General features: G+C 45.6%; 1 protein-coding gene across 3 annotated transcripts in view; it reads left to right on the top strand.

Annotated features, from left to right (window-relative positions):
* The window catches only part of GYS2 (glycogen synthase 2), a 64,175-nt gene extending 42,008 nt beyond the window's left edge, over positions 1-22,167 (top strand). For all 3 annotated transcript variants that reach the window (XM_019544409.1, XM_019544407.1, XM_019544408.1), the window contains 10 exons: positions 124-244; positions 1,923-2,029; positions 3,836-3,895; positions 5,922-6,000; positions 6,462-6,575; positions 7,600-7,726; positions 8,939-9,034; positions 10,008-10,171; positions 16,208-16,288; positions 21,315-22,167. In XM_019544409.1, the coding sequence (XP_019399954.1) occupies positions 124-244; positions 1,923-2,029; positions 3,836-3,895; positions 5,922-6,000; positions 6,462-6,575; positions 7,600-7,726; positions 8,939-9,034; positions 10,008-10,171; positions 16,208-16,288; positions 21,315-21,536 (1,171 nt within the window). In that variant the 3' untranslated portion in view covers positions 21,537-22,167. The remainder of the gene's footprint in view (positions 1-123; positions 245-1,922; positions 2,030-3,835; positions 3,896-5,921; positions 6,001-6,461; positions 6,576-7,599; positions 7,727-8,938; positions 9,035-10,007; positions 10,172-16,207; positions 16,289-21,314) is intronic.
* The last annotated feature ends 1,804 nt before the right edge of the window (positions 22,168-23,971 follow it).

Below are 23,971 nucleotides of genomic sequence, written 5' to 3'. Positions count from 1 at the left end.
GAAAGAAACCCATGCTTTTCTGGTTGTCATGGGACCTTTTGGCAAATCATGTCAGTGAACTGCTTTCTGCTTTGTCTGATCACATTTGATGTATACTGTCTTCATCTGTTTGTTTGTTTTCAGTCATCTTGACTTCAACCTTGAAAAGACTTTATTTTTCTTTATTGCTGGGAGATATGAATTTTCCAACAAAGGAGCTGATATATTTCTAGAGGCCTTATCCAGATTAAACTTCTTGCTGAGGGTAAGAAAGGACTTGTAAATGCAGAATGCTACTGGATTATGCACATTTAATTCACCCAAATATATAATTTGTGTTCAAGACTCCCTATCCCAGCGGCTGGGAACCAGGGCCAGAATGGCTCAGCTCAGGTCTGAGAAGGACTCATGTTAGGACCCATTTGCTGCTTCCAGGGCTTCTCCCTGCCACCCAGCTGTGGTGCAGTGCAGCATGGTATGAGTGAAGCTTCAGCCACTGAATTCTGCTGACGCTTCAGCTCTGGAGGCCAGATCCAATGGCTTCACAGGCTATAGGTTGCCAGCAGGTGTCCTATACTGTGCTCCACCAATTTTCAGTTGGCACAGCAGCACTGTAGGGAACTACTCCAGCTGCTGTGACCTAGTTCAGCCCTTGGGTAGGCAATGAATTGCAATAGTAATGACTTAAAACCTACTTTTCATCCTTCCCACTCCAGCTGCATCTGGCCTGTATATCAGTATGGGCTGTCTGTGGAATAAGTCCTAAGGATATTGAACAAACTTACCTAAAGTTTAAGGTATTTTTATCCTGGCTTACAGGCAAATGCCTTTGACAACTTTCTTGAATGTGTCATGTGTCATTGCTCTATAACAGCTGCTTCTGAGTATTTTAGGCTTGAGAGCTGGATTTGAAACCATAAAATAGAAAACTTTTATAATGCCTAATATTAAAAGATGTGCTTTTAAGATCAAAAAATTTGTCCTCTGTAGATAATTCCATGGAGTTTGGAAAGCCAAAAACTGTTATTGTGTTACTGCAGGACAGAGACTTGGAAAATAATAATAAAAATCTAGACCTCAAAGCCCAGGTTTTCTACTACTTGCCCTTCCTGCTGGTGATGGTAGGGACAGAGGGCCCATCAAGGTATTGCTTACAGCTCCCTAATGCCCTGTCCAGCTCTACACCAGCTGTTGGTTTGATTTATAGCATCTAGTAATGACCTTCAAGGAGCCATCTAGCAAATGGAGATGGTTGCACTAGGCTCATTCCTTCCCCATTACATCAGTCAGGGTGGGGTAGAACATAATTAAGCTATATGCCTACTTGCTAAGGACTCACTCAGGTCAAATCAATCCTCAGTGGGAAGATTCAGACAGTTTTGGTCCATTTGGACCAACAAAGTGATGTATTAGACAAGAAAGTGCATCCCAGAAATTCACCTTAACTAAAACCTCACCAGTCACTTTTCATTGACCAAGCTGATTAAATGCTGTGAGTAAAGAAGCTATAGAAATGATAAAAAGTACATTTGCTTCAATAAATTCTTCCATTTTAAAATCATCTTTTTTTGTCTCATGCTGATTAAAATCATGTGTTAAATGCTGTGTATGAGGTTTATATATGCAGTTTGGCTTTACATTTACACAAATACTTCAAAGACACAGAGGAAGGTCTTCAGTAATGTTTTTGACTATTCCTGGTAGCACTCATGTGGACCCTTGTGCCTCAATAGAGCCTGAACTGAAGGCATGGGTCCACCACAGAGATCTGGGTGCAGGCATGGGTCTTTACTGACCAGAGTTAAGATGAGATGGGTTTTGGTCACTGTCTTTTATGTCTAATTCCTGTTGTGCAGGATGTCTCACATACTGTCTGGAATCTGAGTTAGTTTCTGGATAATGATTTCTCGCTAACTGTTTGTCTCCATCTTTTCTCTATGTAGGTGCACAAAAGTGACACCACAGTTGTAGTGTTCTTCATAATGCCTGCAAAAACAAATAATTTCAATGTGGAAACATTAAAGGGGCAAGCAGTCCGCAAACAGCTATGGTAATCACTACTCTTATCATTCTTGGGTGAGGAGTTAAAAGGATAATAATTGTACAGATCACTCATGCAAGATGGTCCTACAATGGATATTAGCTTTATTCATGGTTCTAGGGTCTATGCCAAGCTATAGTCACCTCCCAAAATGTAGGATATATGATACATCATAGGTAATTATGACATTTTCTCAGCATGGTAAGGCCTCATTTGGAGTGCTTTGTCCAGTTTTGGTTTCAAAAAACGTGCACAAACTGGAAAGATTCCAAGGAGGTGCAGTCCAAGTGATAAACTAGAAAATATAACCTGCAAGGAAAGGTTGAAAGTATTGAGTTTATTTAATTTAGAAGAGAGAAGAATGATGGCCATGATAACTAGATGGATAATGAGGCCTTGGAATAAACAGCTACTTAGAAAGGTTATAGAATCCAATCACTGGAGATTTTTAAGAGCAGGTTGGACAAATTTCTGTTGTATGTGGTCCTTTTGCTCCATCCACAATAGGACAGGTTAGAGTTAGATGGCCTCCCTGCATTTCTATAGTTCTTTGAGTTGATCAGCTTTCACGCTAATGCAAAACCTTTAAGTAACCACTTAAAGCAGTTAGAGCTGGAGCTACTGACATTATGGAAACTTCAATCAGTCCATGTGGACTCTGCCTTTTAGCAGAACTTCCAGGCACACGAAGAGCACTACAGGCAGTTGCTGAAAGGCAGTTTCATTGCTTCCAGTTCAGGCCATGATGTGTCTCAATACAGGCCTGCGTGGGATCATAATGAGGTGGTATGGATTCTGGGGCATAAAATATAAAACAGGACAAAATCCTGATATATATTTTTAAAATTCCTTAAAGACACAAAAATAGCATCACCATATGTCCCTGCTCTGAAAAAATGGCTGCAGGGTGCTTTGAATTAATTTCCATGCTCCAACAGACTCAATTAATCAAGTCTGCTCTGATGCACTGGATTTCCAGCATTTCAGAGCAGGCTCCCCACATGTGTTTAGGAGCCCTATAATTACAGCGTGTTGGATCAGATGTCCTGCACATCTACAGGCACCTGTTATGCCTCATTCCAGACATTGCACCTCCTCCCATGAACATCTGGCATGGCAGGAGGAACTGGGTATACCTACACGGTTATGAATACTCTGCAATTATGGCGCATTAAGCTTAGTACTTGTAATAACAGGTACTAACTTAATGCACTGTAATCAGCGCTACTGCACATTAGCACAGATGAATGCTTTTTTAGTGATGTTAATGCACATTAGATTAATCTACTGAACATTAGTACATTAGCACGGGTTTTGTCTGCCACACTAATGAGCAGTAGAGTTAGTCTTCTGAGCATTAAGCGTCTCATGTAGACACGCCCACTGTATTTCAGATCTGGCATAACATTACTTCAAACTCACTGCACCATCATTTTAACATGTCAGGAGCCTCTCTTTCTCTCTCTCACTCATTCTTTTACACCTGGAGCTGATTTTCATATTGGAGAAGAATGTTCTACTTGTCCAGCAAGGGGTGGGGAAATGAGCACCAAAAGTTCTAGTGCTGGTTTTGCCAATTAATTTAGCTTTGGGGAAGTCACAATGGGTCAGATCCTCAGTGTCACTGAAATCAGACAGCGTGGCCAAGGGTCATGGAAGGAGACTTTAAGCAGGTGGTCTTGTGCTTCCCTGTTGCCTGAATCCCTAGTGTAAGTCAGAGTACTTTTAGCTTTGCTCTTATTTCCACCAGCAGTGACATTGTACATTTTGGCCCTGACAGGCTGCATTTTACAAATTATTTTCTTACATATCTAGGGACACTGCACAATCTGTGAAAGAAAAATTTGGAAAGAAACTTTACGATGCACTCTTAAGGTGAGTCTCAGAGTCACTTTATATTTCAGAGTGACAATTCCAGCTGTATAACCTGGATTGTTTCCCTGTTTGTATTATGGGCACATAAGAAAAGAGCATTGGGAGAAATGGAAAAAGAAGATGTAATTAGAAACTCAGGAGTCTTTCCTCTACCCCAGATTTCCTGTGTGTAGTTGGATAAGTCACTTAATATTAAGATTTCAAAGGAATCTGTCTGGCATAGGAATCTAAATTCTATATTGAAAAATGTTGTGGGCTATTAGGAGTCTAAGAGTACATCTTAGTTTCATAGTTTCACAGTTTCATAGTTTGTATGAAGAAAAGGTGTATTTTTAACTTGGGTTGGGTCTTTTGAAGTAGCTAACTCAGGTTAAAATAGTAATGATCAGGTAACGGGATTCAACCTGAGGTAGCAAATTAAATTCAGTCCCAGGTGTCCATATTGGCTTAAACTCAAATTAAATCTCTAGTTCATTTTTTCACTGATATTTAAGAATGAGTTACCATATTTTTCGGACCATAAGACGCACCTGACCATAAGACGCACCCAGTTTTTATGGCAGGAGAGACTGTGTGTGCCGGTGGCCGGCCATTTTTATTGCCGGCTCCCGGCGTAAACAAGCGGCAGATGTCCCGCTCGGGCTCCGCCGCCTCCGCGGGCAAGCTCCGCCCCGTCTCCCCGGGACACACACCTTCGGACCATAAGACGCACCCTCGTTTTCCCCCCACTTTTGGGGGGGAAAAAGTGCGTCTTATGGTCCGAAAAATACGGTACCTAAAGAAGAGTGCCCTGCATTTAGCTTCTCTAAATCTATCCCATCCATGTAGTTGGTCCAATAAAAGATATCATCCACTGTAATGCTTGCTGTTACGAATACAAGTATTTTCAAGCATGGCTGCTAAACCCTTTTTCTTATTAAGATTCAAAGTCACTTAAATCTGGTCTATACTAGAGTTTTGCCAACATGGCTACATTGTCTAGGGCTGTGAAAAGGTCACAAGCCTACACTATGTAGTTGCTGCCACTCTAACTATGGCAAAGGCCCATAGTGGAGATGTAGCATTTAATGGCAGAAGGTCTTTTTCTTCAGACATTGCAACACAGCCTCTTTGAACAACAGAAGTTCAATGGATAGAAGTTCTTTTCTGTCAGGATAGCTATATCCAGAATGGGAATTTACCAGTATAGCTATGTTAAATACAAAGCTTGACCTTGTCTTACCTCTAGCCAACAAAACTTTGTAGTATAGACCAAACCATAGACAAGCCTTTTTGAAAATGTTTACATTAATCTCTCCTTGCCTGTGTCCCCTAATCTATAAAATGAAGGTTATAGTACTTCTCTACATATCAGGAGTGTTAGCACTGTAAACAAGAAATGTGTATAAATATGGTTGATAGAAGAGAGTGGAATTCAGATCTCCTGAGAATCTGGTTATATCAAAGGAGAAGAAGGCCTTTGCGCACATTTCTCAGGACATGCTCTCCTTCATTTCAAGTGGAGGCTAGTCTGAGTTGAAGCCATATGATCTCATGCTTACTAGAGTTGCCTGGGAATTTCAACAAAAATAAAATGCTCCTGGGAAAGAAAATTTTAAATATCTGTAATTCTTCTTCCCCTCTAATCCCTTTCACTTGTGGAGCTGTTTGGAAATACTTTGATTAAAATTGAATTTTGACAAAAACAGAAATAAAAAATCATGAGATTTTTATCACTGGTATGTATGTATGTATAGCCACAGCTAGAGGGAATTGCAGCGAGGCAGTGGGAGAGAGAGAAAAGGGTGTTTATATGGAAAACATTTAGAAATAATAATAATACTCTCCACTCAGTTAATGGCCTATACCAAATTCCCTTAGAGACAATGAAAAGACCCCTGTTGACTTTAGCAAGGTTTGTTGACTTTAGCAGGTCTTTATCTTCACTCCACAGTTGTAGTGTAATTTGTAAATTCATAATAATCATTTCTAAAATGACAAATTACAAGCCATTTGGTGAAATAGACTCTCTGTATTACCCATGCAGAGGAGAAATTCCAGACTTGAACAAGATCCTTGATCGGGATGACATAACCATAATGAAAAGAGCCATCTTTGCAACTCAGGTCAGAAAGGATATTTATTGTTTATTCATAGATTCATATATTGTTAGGGGCTGGAAGGGACCTTGCAGATCATTGGGTCCAGCCCTCCCGCTCTAGACAGGAAGACAACTGGGGTTAAGTGACCCCAGCAAGGTGACTGCCTAGTCTAGTCTCCTCTTGAAAACCACCTCTGGAAGGAGTTTATTCCACAGTCTGGACTCCTGACTGTGAAGGAGCTTTTCCTGGTATTAAGCCTGAAGCTGCCTTCCAGGAATTTGTACCCATTGGTTCTGGTCTTCCCCAGGGATGCCCTATTGAACAGTTGTTCACTGAGCTCCTGATGCACTCCTGTGATATAGCAGTAAGCCACTCTCAAATCCCCTATCGAACATTTGATGGAAATGATAAGTATTCCAACAAATGGAAAGTCTTCACTACCAGTTTTTTATTCCTTGCTCAAAGTTGCCTTTACTGTGCTGTAGAGACAGACGCTACCTCCAGTGACCACCCACAACATGCTTGATGATAGCAATGATCCCATTCTCAATACTATTCGGCGCATTGGACTCTTCAACAACCGCACTGACAGAGTCAAGGTAGAATCTCCCATTCTCTTTTTTTTTTTTTTTTTTGTAATGGAATTTCTTTAAATAGTTTCTGTGTAGTTCATATAGCTGGTTGGCGTTTGAGGAAATCGGTTCCATTCCTGGGAAAGACATGCAATAAAATAATTACCACCCTTTCAAATAACAGCAGCCAGTCACTTTTAACAAATACCCCTGCCTGCTTATTACCTGCAAAAATTCAAAGGAGACATTTCTTGTAAGGAATGATGGCTTTGCCATTAAAATGTTTAGCACCATGCGCAAAATCCTGGGGCTAGTGAAGTCAACTGCAAGATATCCATTGACTTCTTGAAGACTAGGATTTTACCTGATGGGTTTGTAGCCTGCATTATTTAATACATATTTATTTACATGTGGCCTGCCCATATCTACTAGCAAGTTTCATGAGGACACCTTCCTAATCCTTAACAAAATAGGAAATATACATCTGAGATAGGCAAACCCAGAAAAAGTTGATTCCTTAATGCATATGCCTGCATATTTAACTGGAAAAGGTTCTCAATATGAAAGGTGGAGTTTCTTGGTGCTCTTGGAGTTACTCTTGGTGTTATATTGCTTAGAACAGGATTCTCCCCTTCTGGGTTCTTCCTTGTGGTGACAAATCTTGGCACAGCATATTAGTCCTAATAATTGCCACAGCCCAGCCCATGATGAGCAGCATCTGTGATTTTTCTTATTAAGCATGGATAATATTAGCAATGGACCATTTAAAACTGTTTTTGACAGCACCCTTGTTTCTGCAATAAGCTTATATGAAGAGATATAAGATAAAAGATAAATTAGGAAAACTAAACAAATTAAGATTCCAAAAATCATTGATGTTATTGGGCTGAGTTGTATGTAAACAGACTAAAATCAGGGCTGGGAGAGAACACAATATCTGAGTCCCTTGTTTTAGAACCACGATAAAGACACTAACTGTTCCATGTTTTACATATTAAAAAGTATTGCTTTTATTTCTCTTTTGTTTCTAATGTAACTTTTGAATATCCAGGTAATATTACACCCAGAGTTCCTTTCTTCAGCAAGTCCGTTATTACCTATGGACTATGAAGAGTTTGTCAGAGGCTGCCATCTGGGGGTGTTTCCATCTTACTATGAACCCTGGGGTTATACACCAGGTAAGCAATTTTTACACTAACTGCTATTAGAAGGTAATACATGTTTATTATTAATGTCTGTACCTTTAAAAATGGAATTGATAGTCATTATCTGCTGCATTATTTCAAGATCACTTTTGACTCCATTTCCCCTACCATACAAGCCTGCTGATGGCAGAATTTTGGGGCCAACTTGCATAATAACGCCATTGAAAACTACCCATTGTTCTGATTTTGAACCCTGACTTTCCCCAGTAGTATGTAATTTTATGGTCTCCTGTGGCATTGGAATACAGATCTAATTTATTTTCTGGTAACATCAAGTATGTGTCATATAAAAGGAGATCTGGAGATCTGGACATATTTTAGTAATGGGGCAAGAAAATAGGCGCAACCCAAAAAGGTCCTCAGCTGGCACAATTGCCTTGATTTCAGTGGAATTCTGAAGAGTTTAGATTTCAGTTGCATAGTCTGCTGGGTATTTACCAAGCATACTTACAAGCAGGAATGAATGAGCCTCAAAGGCCTGGCGGGAGGTTTTTAAAGGAACAGGTACCAGTGAAGTTTCCAAACAAAAAAAATACCACCCTGATCTTCAGTGATATTTAGGCTCCCATTTCCCATTTAATACAGATTAATCAATGAAAGGTATAGACACTTAAATATCTTGGAAGATCCGGGTCTAGGTGCTTCCATTCATTTGTGTTTTGGGGGTGTTGGTTATAGGTGCGTTGGTCTAAGGACATAGGCAGACAACATTCTTTGGGTAATGTGATATCTTTTATTAAACCAACTAATTAGTTGGAAAAAATTGTTCTTAACAAGCTTTCAAGCACAAACACCCTGCTTCAGACATAGGGAGAGTCTGCTGAGGTTTGTGTGCTCTCCTGGGTAGAACAGAAGCTTAAGCCAATATGCAAAATGCAGGTCTGTCAAAATGCAAATGTGTGGCAGGGAAGATCAGAGGGGATAAAAATTAATATGTGTGAGACAGGTAGGGTCTGGGTAAAAGGGTCTGGGTAAGGTTTTTATACTTCCACAGTTGAAAACAGGGATCGCAGACTATATTAAAAAGAGCTGGCTCGAAGAAAGAAATGATTGATAAAACAAAAAAGTGTTGTTTCCATTTCACTTTGAAGGTTTCTGACCAATGTCCTCCCATTTTCTGCTTCCCAAAGTGAACCCAAACAAAGCACATTGACATCAAGTCTCTTTGTATGTGTTTTTTGGCAGCGGAATGTACTGTGATGGGCATTCCTAGTGTGACCACAAACCTTTCGGGATTTGGCTGTTTCATGCAGGAGCATGTAGCGGACCCAGCTGCTTATGGTGAGACTTTTAAGAGCACTTCAAAACAACACGTTAGACTGTGCGTTTTTCACCTGCACTTCTTGACGGGTGAGGAACAAACTTCAGAGTTCCAGAATTTGATTTTCCATCAGTTTATCCATATGTTTACGAGAGTTTTCTCCTGTGTATGTTTTCCCCATTCAGCTAACTCCTCATCTCTGCTTCCAACTCAAGTAGCTTTCCTTCCTTCCCATCCAAATATGCTATAGCCTGGTCTTGGAAATGGTGAAACTATCTCTCTTTTAAGACTTTATAAAGAAGTTATCAATTTTTCAGAAGATAGGTACATATATATATTTCATTTTCTGAAGATAGGTGCATATATTGAGGTAACACCATAAAATGCTAGTGGAGACAAAATGCTGCAATTTTTAACTCAGAAAAGCCAGTTGAGGTTAATCCTGGATATAATATGTTAGCCTTGACTAGCTATGTGGAGGCCACTAGCTATGTTTATCTGTGCCTTGTCTCCGCTAGGATTTTATATTAAGACAGTGAACTCAAGTTAACTATGTCAAGGTACAAATACAGCTCTTTTTGCTTTGAGGAAATATCCTGCCAACTTTTCAGTTTATGCTTCAGACCGTGGAGTTTTAGTATCAAATAAAGGTGGAATATTTTCATTATATTTAGAAATGTACTCAAAATTACTTGAAACCTTTTCCCCCAAATTTTTCTTTTTTAAAAGTAAGCCTTCTTTATTTGGAAACAGATCTGCTGAATATCAGCATGAATGATTAAGCAATCAATTAATTTATTAATTAATTCTCAGCAACTGATGAAACATTCCCTTAGACTGGAAAAAACTGCGTAACTTATAGGTATCACTCCTTGTTCCACTTAGTAAAACACAACTCCACTACATGGAAAAGGTTAGGCATCAGGGAAAATGGAACAGAAATGTTAAAAGCTCATTTTTGGTCTTGCTCATCTCCAACTTTGTGTCACTCAGGGATTTATATAGTTGACAGGAGGTTTCGCTCTCCTGATGAGTCATGCAACCAGCTGACTCAGTTCCTGTATGGATTTTGCCAGCAGTCACGACGCCAGAGAATTATCCAGAGAAATCGAACTGAAAGACTCTCAGACCTACTGGACTGGAGATACTTAGGCAGGGTGAGTGAACATTTTTAGTAGCTATATAGTAAGCTGTTGTCCCAAACACACAATCGTCACTGTGGTTACATCTCTAGAACCTTTGATCATCTGTTTCAAGGCCTCAGTGAAGTGAGTCAGAAGAGTGAAGTGAAACAGCCCTCTTCTAGAGGGCATATAAGCATACATTTAAGTGCTTTGGACAATCACACCCACTTGTGCCCATGCTGAAGAGAGTATTATTTTGACCTGATTAGTTTAAGCTGAAACCAAACATAATGCACTTCTAGCTTTTTCAAGGATAAAGACTACACAAAGATAAAAGGATGTGGAGAAGCTTGAGAGAGTCCAGAGGAGAGCCATGTGCATGATCAGAGGTCAGGAAAACAGACCTTACAATGATAGGCTGAGAGCCATGGGGCTCTTTAGCCTGGAAAAGTGCAGGCTCAGGGGTGATCTGATGGACACCTATAAGTTTATCGGGGTGTTCACCAGTATCTGGGGGAGCATTTGTTCACCAGAGTGCCCCAAGGGATGACGAGATCGAATGGTTATAAACTCCTGCAAGACCATTTCAGGCTGGGCATAAGGAAGAATTTCTTTACTGTCCGAGCCCCCAAGGTCTGGAGTTGCCTGCCATCGGAGGTGGTTTGAACACCTACATTGAACACCTTCAAGAGGAAATTGGATACTTATCTTGCTGGGATCCTGTGATCCCAGCTGACTTCCTGCCCGTCAGGTGAGGGGCTGGACTCGATGATCTTCCGAGGTCCCTTCCAGCCCTAATGTCTACAAAATCTACGAAATCTATAGTACCTCTGGCCATAGCAACCTCCAAGTTATTTTCCAGGCTCTGTCTATAGACATCTGAGAAACAATGGGAGCATTTACATGTTCATTAAAATGCTTTAGGTGTGCATTAAATCTAGTACCTCCACTGTGAGGTACTAGAAAAATGAGCATTCGCTTATTTTAATGCGTATTAGCTAAAGAGCACTTTTTTGTGATGCACATTAAAATAGGCTAATGTGTATTAAAGCACATGTGTAGATGTACCCACTGAATGGGTTTTTAAGTAACACAGAAGCACAAGCTCCATTAGCTTTCCATGGGATTTGTTCCACAAATAACCCTTGACATTCTATCTCATACCCTCTGCTTTGTGCCCTCTTGGCTGTGCATTACCATTATGGTAGGACTGTGCTTTGAAGGCACAATAAAGCCCTTAGCTTATCACAGAGAATGGGGCAATATCACGCGTTCATTGGACAGCAGCAGATCAGTATTCTACAGAGCACACAAGTGAAGAGACAAGGAAAATGTAATTACTATGGGTTACATCTTGCCCTGGAATTGGTGGGAGTCCCCCAGCAAGTTTGCAGATGACACCAAGCTGGGGGGAGTAGTACATATACTAGAGGGTAGGGCTAGGATTCGGAGAGACCTAGACAAATTGGAGGATTGGTCCAAAAGAAATTTTATGAGGTTCAATAAAGACACATGCAAAGTCTTCCACTTAGGATGGAACAATCCCATGCACGAGTACAGGCTGGGGACTGACTGGCTATGCAGCAGCTCTGCAGAAAAGGACCTGGGGGTTACAGTGGACAAGAAGCTGAATATGAGCCAGCAGTGTGTCCTTGTTGCCAGGAAGACTAACAGCATACTGGGCTGCATTGGTAAGAGTGTTGCCAGCAGGCCTACGGAAGTGATTATTCCCCTCTATTCAGCACTGGTGAGACCACATCTGGAGTACTGTGTCCAGTTTTGGGCCCCCACTACTGAAAGGATATGGATAAGTTGGAGATAGTCAAGTGGAGAGAAACAAAAATGGTTAGGGGGCTGAGTCACATGACTTCTGAGGTGAAGCCAAGAGAACTGGGCTTATTTACTATGGAGAAGAGAAGACTGAGAGGGGATTTTAAGAGCAACCTTCAACTACCTGAAGGAGGGTCACAAAGCGGATGAAGCTAGACCATGGGTGGGCGAAGTCCAGCCTGCAGGTCGCATCGGGCCTGCAAGGAACACCATTTCCCAGCAGCCCCTGCCTGTGTTGCTGGGGCTGGTTTCCATGGAGACCCCAGCAGTGGCAGGGCTGAACAGCGTGGGCCAGGGTTTCCATGGAGACCTGCCCCAGCAGCGCTGGTGGGGTGTACGGCTGGGTGGGAAGCTACTCTGGAGCCAGGATCTTGCAGCAGTGACACCGTGGTCTGGAGCCGGGACAGAACTGCAATCTGCTGCCATGGGCACAGAGGGTAGTGAAACACTGGAACAAGTTACACAGAAAGGTTGAGAACTCTCTCTACCCTTGGTGTTTTTTAAGACCCGGCTAGACAAAGCCTTGGCTGGGATGATGTAGTTGGGGATGGTCCTGTTTTGAGCAGGGTCCTGAGGTCCCTTCCAACCTTAATTTTCTATGAGTCCACATGAAGCTCTCTTATAACAAATTCTCCATTCGCTGTAAGCTGCAGGGGCTGGTAAGTTTCATGGAGTTTGAAATTTTGCAAATTCATACCAAGTTCACAAATCTGTTTCCCTGTAATTTATATTTTTCTTCACTTTTAAGGAAGAACCATTTTTAACATGCACATGGCATGCATTCATATACAATGTATACAAGTTTTTTTTTTTCCTATGAAAGAAACCTGTGGTGTGCTTTAGGGATAAAGAATCCCACTTCCCAGAAAGCTATTCTGGTTCTAACAGATATACTATTCCATTCTTTTATTCCTCGATCTAACAAAAACATATCTTTTATTAAAGCCAAAACACCAGATTATTTTCAAAGTGAATCAAGTGTAAATTACATCAGGAATTGTTCATTACTTCAGTTCTGTGTGTGTATAATACCACAGGGTAATACCAGTTTGGTATAGTCTAGGTTAGTTAGAGCTATATGCCGTGTCCAGATGAGCACTGCAGAGCAATCTATGGCACCACACACCACACATGCAGGTATTCCTCATACTACTACTTTGCAGCGCAGGGGGTTTTTTGATACCAGGAGATCACAGGGTCAAAAAAACCCATGCCAAAAAAAAAAGCCCAGACTGGGGCACGTGATGGCAGTGTGAGCCACCCAAAATGGGGAAGTCACTGGCCAGAGCCACACTTCAGCTGCCAGCCAACCTCCCAGCTGGAAGAGTGCCACAACTACAGCTCCCCAGGGATGCCAGCACCACAGGTAAGGCTGCTGAGGCCAGCACAGTTGCTGGCCCCAGCCTCCCCTACCCCACCCAGCGTAACCTGCTGTGTACTAGAGCAGGGGCAGGCAATTATTTTGGGTGGAGGGCTGTTTGTCCTGCCCCCTGGTTGCCATCTTGGGACCAGAAGTCCTGCCCCTAACCTCTGACCTTTGCCACTGCAAGTTCTTCCCCTTGTCCCTAGAAGTACTCCTTTGATATCTTAGAAGTGGGGAAAAAAACCAAATTATGCGCTAAAAATCAAATATGTCTAATCATATCTTTTAATACAATTAAAAACATATATTTTGTCATGATTTGTGTGTGTTTGTGCTGTATATGTAGAAGTGATTGCATAATAGCTCAAAATGCTGTCTCACTCTTGTATAGTGTGGGGCGTGTGCTGGGAGTCAGGGGGTATGGGTGTGTGGGTGGGTGGGTGCGGGGTGTGTGGGGACCTGTGGATGTATATGTGTGTGGTACTTGTGAGATGTATAGATTGTGTGTGGAGGAGGGTGTGGCTGTGGGGTTTGCAGGAAGGGTTTGAGAGTATGTGAGGTATGCATGGGAGTACCCTGCACACTCCTCATTGAGCTGGTCAGCACCCGCCCCTGCTTTGTAATAGACCAGAGCCTGGGCATGCTGGTGCAGCCGCTCAGATACAAATTTGCGGGAGCCTTCCTGCACTTCCAGTGCCCTGTGCCGGGTCCCCAGCAGCCTTGCCCCCCCCCCGCAACACTGCCCCCTGGGCTGCCCAGGCCCTTCCCGGATGGCCCCCAGGTTCCTGGCACCCACAGGAGCCTCCAGAATGCAAAAGCATCCATAGGGCTAATTCTGCTCCTGGCAGAGCTTCCCTGCCCATCTCGGGAACAGGGAGTAAGCTGCTGGTGGGCCACTGGGCCCCTGGCGTCCAGGTCGGCCCAGGCCTTCCCCTGCCCGACCAATGTGGCACCACACCCTGGGGCCAGCCATGGGGGGGGAGGGGGACCAGCTGAGCCCTTACTGCCCAAGCCTTATGGCTGCATTTGCACTCCAGCAGATCCGGCCCTGCAGGACACTGGGGGGCACCGGGCAAGGGCCTGTCAAGCCTGGAGGGCAACACAGGGGGCATCCAGAGTTGCAGGAGGTGGCATGGGCCAGTGGGGATGTGGCCTGGAGCATGGGGAGGTGGTGCAGAAGTTATATTGCACGTCTGAGGCTTGGGGCAGCAACAGCCCAGCTGTCCCCCTGCCACAGGTGACCCTGGCAGGCACCACTGCCCCAGGGGGAAGGCCCAGCTCCTCCTGCCCTGCAAGGGCTCAGGGGGCAGCTTGCCCCCTGAGCCCAGGATGGATGGAGAGGCTATGCTAGAAGCCAGAAAAGGCCTGTGGCTGCTTTTCTTCTCCATTAACTCCTGAGACCTCCCCGGCCTTCCTGTTTCCTGGGCTGGGACCCTGCTAGCTTGTGGCAGTCCCTGACACTGCCTCCAGGACCATCCAGGAGCTCCCCTGGGGCTCCCAGGCTCCTTGTGGCCACAGGAGCTACTGGAGCAGAAAAGAAGCCACAGTCCCACTCTGGCTCATGGCACAGCCTCCTTGCCCATCCCAGAGCCAGGAGGCGAGCTGCCACCAAGCTGCTAGCCTCCTGTGGTATATGGGGGGCCTTCTCCCTGGGATGGCAGCACCCACCAGGACTTTATGTGAGTGGGGGGACAGCTGGGCCCTTGCTGCCCCAAGCCTCAGGTGTGCAAGGAAACTTCTGCTCCTCCTCCCCACATTTCCCACACCCCAGGCTGAGTCCCCAGGGCCCGTGCCACTGTGAGCGCAGCAAGAGTTCTCAGAGTGCAAATGTGGTCTCTGCGGCCATCTGACCCTAAGACAGGCCGGCACCCACCCAGGTGGCCAGGGGCCTGATCCTTTTGCCCAGATGGGCAAGCGTGGGGTGCACGGGGTTGGGAGTGTGTGCTGGTCCCTGCCTATATCTCCGGGCTGGGGGACTGGGAGCATGCAGGAGCCAGTGACAGCCTGGCAATGCCACAGGGCCAGCACTGGTGAGGCCCAGAGCAGGGTGGCAGGAGCCCGGGGCATGGTTGGCTGGGCTGTATGGAGCTGGGCTGGGCTGCACCATCAGGGAGAGAGGAGCCACCCCACAACACTGGAGCTGGCTCCCACACACTCTCTTGCTCCCAGCTCCCTGCCCCAGCCCTGCGGTTAGATAGGGACCAGCACACATATCCCTGACCCCACATGCCCTGCACTCACCTGTCTGGGCAAAAGGATCCTGGTTGTTGCTGACTCCCATGCACCCGTTCACTTCTGGCTGCATTGACAGACCGCAGGACTTAGCAGGAGCTGGCCTGACCCAAGGACTGGGGTGATCACCCATGATCCTCCCCTGCCTCCCTATCCCCCTGCTCTTACCTGAATTTCCCGCTCTGGCTTAAGCACCAGCAGCCCCACGGTCCCAGGCCAGAAGCCTCTGCTAGGCAGGGGCTTCCAACTGAGGAGGCAGAGCCAGGGCCAGGGCTGAGTGGACACTGCTGTTCCAGGGGCCTGCCATGGCTTTCCTTGGGTCCTACTGCCCCCATCTCCTGTCATTTTTTACAGGAGCCAGAGGTAGATAAATACTCATTTAAAAAAAAAAAATCAGAGGCTCCACAGGCCAGATAGAATGGCCTGGTGGGCTGGATGCAGCCCACAAGCCCTATTTTGCCCACCCCTGTTCTAGAGGGTGCACCACTTGTCCCCAGGGAAAGAAACATCTGTACTCATGTGGACGCTGCTATAGTCAGCCTTTTTTTTTTTCTTTCCTTCCTTGAGAAGACAATATTTTTCTGTCTGTTTCCTGCAAAAGTAAGTCTGTTTTAATCTATATATTTCTTTGTTTTACATTTCAGTACTACATGCATGCAAGACACCTGGCTCTCAGCAGAACTTTCCCTGAGAAATTTGAGATGGAACCAAGTGCTCCTCCAAAGGTGATATCTGTACTTACAGATATTTTTTTCTGCATTTTTAACTACTGTCTAGAGAGAGAAAATACTTTTAAAATGATTATTTTGCCACAGAAGGGTAACATATGCATGGCTGCCTAACAGAAAGACCAGAACCATCAGCTGAATGGAGGGACAGATCTTCCATTGCTATAAACTGACATTGGTAAAACTATGCCAGTTTAGAGCAGCTAAAGATCTTGGTACTGGGGTGGAAACTGGTACCTTCTAATTTTATGCCCCCATAAAAACCTGTAGAAACACTGCTTTGCAAGTTCTATGTGGAGGGGCATTTTGGCAAGGTGTCAAGAGGCACCAGGGTCCTCTCTGCATGTACATGCTCTGTAGATCATGCAAGACTAATCTGAATAAGAGCTGAGGATGAAACAGTTGTTGGTCAGAATCAAGGCATATGTTCAATCTACTCTTATCATAAATAGTATATGTGCACCAATTTGGGGAGTGGTTGTACTCAGCTCCAAAATTAGGACCTGGGTTATTTAAAACCTAATTGAGGCAAATCCAGTTACAATTCCTTGTTTAAAGTAACAACTGAAGATGGGGTGCTATGGCAAGCTTAGGCCTGCCAGGAGGTTGTATGTGGCCAGTGGCCAGCTAGTATGCCCCCCTGCCCCTCCAAACCATCACCCTGTATCTTTCCTGCCATGTCTTGATGGAGCCAATTATGTGGAAGGCATCTTAAGCCTTAAGGCGCCTTTTACACATGATCCAAGGTTGAAGGGGTGGTGCTCATTGGATGAGCTTTAGGTAAAAAGTCCCAGCTACCATTTTGAAGCACAGGGAGGTGCAGAAGCTGCTAGAGTGTGCTAATTAGCATGCTCCAGCAGATTCAACTAATTGAGTCTGCTCTGATGCACTGTAATGACAGCACGTCAGAGCAACATCCCCTAACATTTACAGGCCCCCTTAGAATGGTATTCCCCTTGGGCCACTTGGTTTCCCTTTTTTGTACTTGTTCTGGCCTTGACTGTCTTGGCCAGGGCCTATTTTGCTGTAGCTGGTCCCTTCACTTAGACGAATTATTTAAGGCGGAGAGCCACTTACGAAGTTTTGGCAAACTGTCGAGGGCCACATCAGTAGCAGCCCTCAACAGGTGCCCCGCCCCCTGGTTGCCATCTTGGGACCAGAACTCCCACCCCTAACCTCTGACCATTGTCACCGCAAGTCCGTCCCCTTGCCCCAGGAAGTACTTCTTCGTGGAAGAGGGTTTGCTATCTAAGAACTGGAAAAAAAACAAATTATGTACTAAAAATCAAATACCTATAATAATATATTTTAATATAATTTTAAAAACATATTTCTGTCCTGATTTGTGTGTGTTTCTGCTGTATATGTAGAAGTGATTGCATAATAGCTCAAAATGCAGTCTTACTTTTGTATAGTGTGTGGAGTGTGCAGGAGTATCACGGGTATGGATGGGTGGCTATGAGGTTTGTGGGGAGCTGTGGATGTATGTGTGTGTATGGTATTTGTGGGATGTATCACTGTGTGTGAAGGAGGGTGTGGCTGTGGGGTGTGCGGGAAGGGTTTGAGGGTATGTGGGGTGTGCACCTGGCTCTACTCTGGAATAGCCCACAGCTGGAACATGCTCGTGCAGCCACTCAGATCTAACTTTGGGGGAGCCTCCTTGGGCTTCCGGTGCTCTGTGCTGGGTCCTCACTGGTTTGTGCTGCCCCCGGCAGCCTTGGCTGCACCCCTGCACAATCCCCTAGGCTGGCCATGCCTTTCCTGGATGGCTCCCAGGTTCCTGGCAGCTGCAGGAGCCTTCAAAATGCAAAGGCATCTGTGGGGCTAATTCTGCTCCTGGCAGAGCTTCCCTGCCCATCCCAGGGGCAGTGGGCAAGCTGCTGACAGGTATCTGGGCCCCTGGTATGTGGATGGGCCCAGGCCTTCCCCCTGCGATGTGGCACTGGGCCCCAGGGCTAGCCATGCCTTGGGCCAGCCAGGCCCTTGCTGCCCATGTCTTGTGGGTGCATTTGCACTCCAGTGGCTCCTGCCACCACCAGGAGCCTGGGGGCTTCCAGGGAAAGGGCCTGTCAGGCCTGAGGCATGAGAAGCGTGGGGTAGTGGTACGGAAGTTACATTGCACACCTGAGGCTTAGGGCAGCTACCGCCCAGCTGCCCCCCACATGGGCAGCTCCAGCAAGCTCCACCACCCTGAGGAACATGTCCAGACCCCCTTCCCACAGGGGCCCAGCAGCCTGCCAGCAGCTCAAGCCCTGGCCCTGGCCCTGGCCCTGGCCCTGGCCCTGGCCCTGGCCCTGGCCCTGGGATGGACGGGGAGACTGTCCCAGGAGGTGGATCAGGCCCACAGTTGCTTTTCTGCTCCGGAAGCTCCTGTGATCTCCTTGGGCTTCCTGTGTCCTGGGCTGGGTCCCTGTCAGCTCGTGGCAGCCCCTTGCACTACCCCTGGGGCCAGCCAGGGGTTTCCCCAGGCTCCCAGGCTCCTTGCAGCCACAGGAGCTTCCAAAGCAGAAAAGCAGCCACCGCCCTAGTTTGGCTCCTGGCACAGCCTCCTTGTCATTCCCAGGGCCAGGGGGCTAACAGTTGCCAAGCCACCAGCTCCCTGCAGTGCAGAGGGGGAGGGGTGGGACTTCCCTCTGGGACAGTAGCACCCACCGAGGCTGCCTGTGGGGCGGGGCAGCTGGGCCATTGCCGCCCCAAGCCTCAGGTGCATGATGTAACTTCTGCACTGCCTCCTTGCACTTCTCAGGCCCTGGGCCATGTCTCTGCTGGCCCGTGCTGCCCCAGTGGCTCTGGAAACCCCCTGCACTCCCACCAGGGCTGGACAGGCCCTTCTCTGGTGGCCCCCGGCTTCCTGGCTGCAGCAGAAGCCTCTGCAGTACAAACATGGCCACAGGCCCTGATGCAAGTCTTTGTGGCTGCCTGGCCTGGGGCAGTTGGCATCTGCTTGGGGCCTGATCCTTTCATCCAGATGGGCAAGCATGGAACATATGGGGTTGGGAGTGTGCACACTGGTCCCCATCTGTATTGCGGGCTTGGGCAGCTGGGAGCGAGTTGACACACAGGAGCCAGCAACAGCTCAGTGGTGCCCCAGGGCCAGCACTGGTGGGGCCCAGAGTGGGGTGACAGGAGTCCAGGGCATGGCTGGCTGGGCTCTGTGGAGCTGGGCTGGGTTGGGCTGGGCTGGGCTGAGCCAGCAGGAAGAGAAGGGAGTATTGGTGCTGGCTCTCGCTTGACCACTCACTCCCAGGCCCCTACCACAGCCCCATGGTCAGGAGGGTACCAGCACACACAGTCCCAACCCCATGTGCCCTGCTCTCACCTGTCTGGGTGAAAAGATCCTAGCTGTTGCTGCCTCCCATGCATCTGCTTGCTTCTGGATGAGTGGCTGGACTGCAGGACTCAGCAGGAGCTGGCCATCCCAGCCCAAGGACTGAGGCAATCACCGGTGGTCCTCCCCTGACTACCTGTCCCCCCACTCTTAACTGAATTTCCCACTCCAGCACAGGCAGAAGCAGCCCCACTATCCCAGGCCAAAAGCCTCTGCTAGGTAGGGGCTTCCAGCTGAGGGGGCGGGGGCGGGGGCAGGGCCAGGGCCAGGGCCAGGTGGGCCCTGCTGTTCCAGGGGCCTGCTGTGGCTTCCTCTGGGTCCTACTGCCCCTGGGTCCTGTCATTTTTGACATGAGCCAGGACAGATAATTATTTATTTAAAAAAAACATTTTAGGAGCCCCATGGACCAGATACAATGGTCTGGCAGGCCAGGTGTGGCCTGCAGGCCATCTTTTGCCCAACCCTGACTTAGACCCACTTAGTCCAGCCTTGGCTCTTTAGTAGCAGTGGTACAGCTGCGAATTTGGTTTCACAATAGGGCTGGACCCTCCTGGTTCCCCAGTCTCAAATGGGTTAAATCCCCATCTCTGTCTCAGTGTATGACCGCTTGCCCACAAGGGGTGAATCTCACAGGTTGCTGTAAGGCACCTGCAATGTGACATTTACCTCCTCTCGCAGTTGCTCTTGGTCCGCTGGACAAGCTAACAGAAACAAAAATTGCAAGCAACCACTTTCAACAAAAGAATACTGCCTCTCCAGGCACTCATAAACAAACTCAACATGAAAGGCAGTCCTTTATCCCTTTGGGGTCCTGTGGCAGGGAAAAGAAAAAAGGCCAAATGGAAAAAAAACCAAACCTCTCTTCACCCTTACTTCCCAGAGTTCCCCTTCTTTATTCTGGGCACTGCCGTGGCCCACCTGGGGGATCCTGCCCCTTCACCAGCCAGGGATAGACTGCATCTCCAGCCTGAAGGCAAGCCAATTTATTCCCTGCCCTGTCCCTTCCGGTCAGCCCAGCCTATTGACTAGTCCAAGCACAGAGGCTGTTCATCAGTCCCAGCCCTGCCAGCTGCCTGCCTTTTAGCTCCTACCTCCACAGCATGCAGCCACTCCCCAGAGCAGAGTTACTGGCTGTTGCAGCTGTCTCTGTCCTGGGCCACAAAGACCCTTCTCTTAAATGGCCCCTGCTGGTTTGGCTGGCTTGGTAGCCCTCCCCCAGTAATAGGTCAAGGGTTCCAGGCCCAAACCAAAACTCTCGATCTAGATTTTCATTTGTTGCTTGTAGCAATGCCTATTTGAATACAGGCTGTGATATAAATTTCAGCATGCACCCATTCACACAGAAAATCAGGAGTATTCAGATTAGAAGTTAGGATCTAACTCTTAAAGAAATATTGAGCCAGGTTTTTCAGTATTAGGGTACTGTCTAAATCCAGTAACTCCACTAGTCAATTACTCCAAGTTTATACCAGAATAAAAAGAAACTATAATTTTATAACTTGGAAAGTTTGGAAAATCTTGAACCTGATGAGTGCTGGTTTTATTTAACTTTAATATCTGGGGCAGGTAAAGCTTATATCACTTAACATATGACTTGAGGTTTGGCCCTGGAAAGCATCAGCAAGACCTTGTTGTGCATAGCCTACAAGCTACATTGTTGTCATTTCTTTCATTTCTTTCTTATGTCTCTGGCAGACGGAAGGTTTCAGGTACCCCAGGCCCTCATCAGTCCCACCATCCCCTTCGGTCTCCCAGCCTTCTAGCCCTCATCAAAGTGATGAGGAGGATGAAGATGAGGATGAAAGATATGATGAGGATGAAGAGGCTGAAAGGGACAAGCAAAATATAAAGGCACCTTTTTCCCTTGGAATAATGCCACCAGGAAAGAAGCAGCAGCATGGAGAATATAGGAACTGAATGCCATTGCTGTCATGCCTGATGATGTTCCAGCTCCCGAACAGTGCATTCATGTAGGTTGGTCAGGCTACAGATTGAGGACAGTGCTATGAGGTTAGGACATTTGAAACAAACATTGCTTTATAAGTAGTTTAAACTGTAATACTTCTCCCTTCCTTGGAGGTAGAAGAGATTGTTAAAATGAATTAAACCTAGATAATATTATGATTCTCCTGTGATCTCTCCAATTAAGTTAAATGTACTATAGATCATATTTGCATCTGAAATTCATTATAACCCATGAGAGCAGATCCATCATAATTATTCCAATCAAATCTCCATTAATTTATCTATTCTGCCCTTCCAAACTATCACCTTTAAGTTATGATTTACCACATTTTGAAGAAATTGTTACATGTGGGAAAACCTGACAGGGTTCAACAAGTGTTGAAAAGAGTCAATTTTTTTCTTATGTTCTTTATCCTATTTTAAATCTACATCACTAAGCATTTTTTAAATGATGCAAAAGTGTCCTGATCCAGATGTAAACCATATTTCTTGTGGAAAAATATCTAGTTCAATGTGTGGGCATCTTTATTATTTTCTGAAGTTGTCTAGGCCCACAATAAATGGCAGACCACCTGTCTTCAGGCTTTTGTTGAATGATTCATGTTGTTATATTTTTACTCTCTTAGATGAAGTAGTTTGTGAAGAAAATTAATGTGACTTTGCCCAAAGAACTAAAATTCCTGACTCCGTACCTTGCCTCTACAGATATGCCCACATATTGCATTGTGACTTGATAACATTTAAAAGATGATAACCATAGACAGCTCTTTCCACTGTCAGCATGAAGACCTCCTGGTTTTGGAGTTAGCAGCACTTTTTATTATTAAATGTATCTAGACCATATCTAGACTATGAACACACAGCAAGAAGCACATCTGAGACAGACAGCCTGAGAGTAGCAATAGGGTTTACCTTCTGGGCTATTCTAAAGCAATCATGATGACTTATTTCCAGAATCTGGGCTTGTTCTGTAGAGGTGAGTGGGCAGGGCATGCTTCTTGGCAGCATTCCTGGACATAGCTTCCAGGACTTCCTGGAAGTGATGTAGATGAGACTTTAGGGTTCTTGAGTGATATTGTACTGCTAAGTACTGTACAACCACATATTGAGAGAAGTAGTCCTTGCCCTGAAAAGTGTATGATCAAAATAGGCAAAAGGCAGGAACAGAAAGAAAAACTTTCCCAATACTGCAGAGCTGGCCAGTGTTACAGCCCAGAACAGAACTCCAGTCCACAGACTACCCATCTAGTGGTATAGTCACTGGAGTGCACTGGAACCAAGAGGTGCCATCTCCTGCTTCGCTGGTGACTAAAGGTGGGAGGTTGCCCTTCAAATTATATGACAAAGTTCTCAAAATGAATGGTATAAAATCCTCCCCTATAAACCAGAGGAATAGGCTCAGAAGAATGGCTGGTGACTAAGGTGAAGCAGACAACTATAAAGGTACTGTAAGTGTGCAGTGTGGAAAAGATTTGATGGGACTGAAATAAAATAGTTTAACTCCTTCTTCTTAGATGGATCCCAGAGAGCTGAGATGGGCAACTTGCAGATTGCCACAAGATTCTTCCTCAGCTATACATATAGCATATGAAATCACTGGGGTAAATAGTGATCTGGATGGCACTTGAATCCCCACGTTATCCTAAGGAAGACAAGGTTCTTTGGCTGAATCTGCTATCTTTTATAAAACCAACTAAAATAGTTGGAAAAAAATCTTCTTTGCAAGCTTTGGGGTACAAATACCCTTCTTTAGGCAGAAGGAGCATCTACAGTTGTTTTCTGCTCTCCTAGATGGGATAGAAGCCAATATCTGGCTTGTATCCCATCCAGGAGAGCACAAAACAACTGCAGGTGCCCCCTCTGCCTGAAAACAAGTGTTTGTATCCCAAAGTTTTTATCCAAAAGAATTTTTCCAACTATTTTAGTTGGTCTAAAATAATATATCATATTTACCCAAAGAACCTTGTCTGCCTATGTCCTTAGGACCAACATGACTACAGTCAACACCCTGAAACACTTTATCCTAATGATGTCCAGCTGAGGGTGTCAGTCTCTTCCAGCTCAGACACTGCAGGCTGCAGACCATTATCATAAACAATTGCATGAAAACCGTTTGACTCCCAAGTTGTATCCTGATGAGAGTGAGGTTGGTGCTGGCATAGAAAGTAAAAAGCACTTTGATAACATGGCTGCTTCAAAGTCATGCATAGTTTCCTGATTCCCCTTTATAAAAAGTAGCAGTCATAGGGAAGTCCACTACTTTCCAGATGCTAAAATGACTTTTTCACAAACATAGACCTACAATAGCCAAATTAATTTAGGTTTTCTGGTTGTAAGTCATGTCAATTCCATCCTGAGCATCAAGGCCAGCTCCCAGAGGCATAACA

Source organism: Crocodylus porosus, unplaced genomic scaffold (assembly GCF_001723895.1).
Source record: "Crocodylus porosus isolate Cpor-Errol unplaced genomic scaffold, CroPor_comp1, whole genome shotgun sequence".
NCBI lineage: Eukaryota > Metazoa > Chordata > Crocodylia > Crocodylidae > Crocodylus > Crocodylus porosus.
The sequence above is the reverse complement of the archived record's forward strand: the minus strand, read 5'-3'. Positions and strand labels throughout refer to the sequence as shown.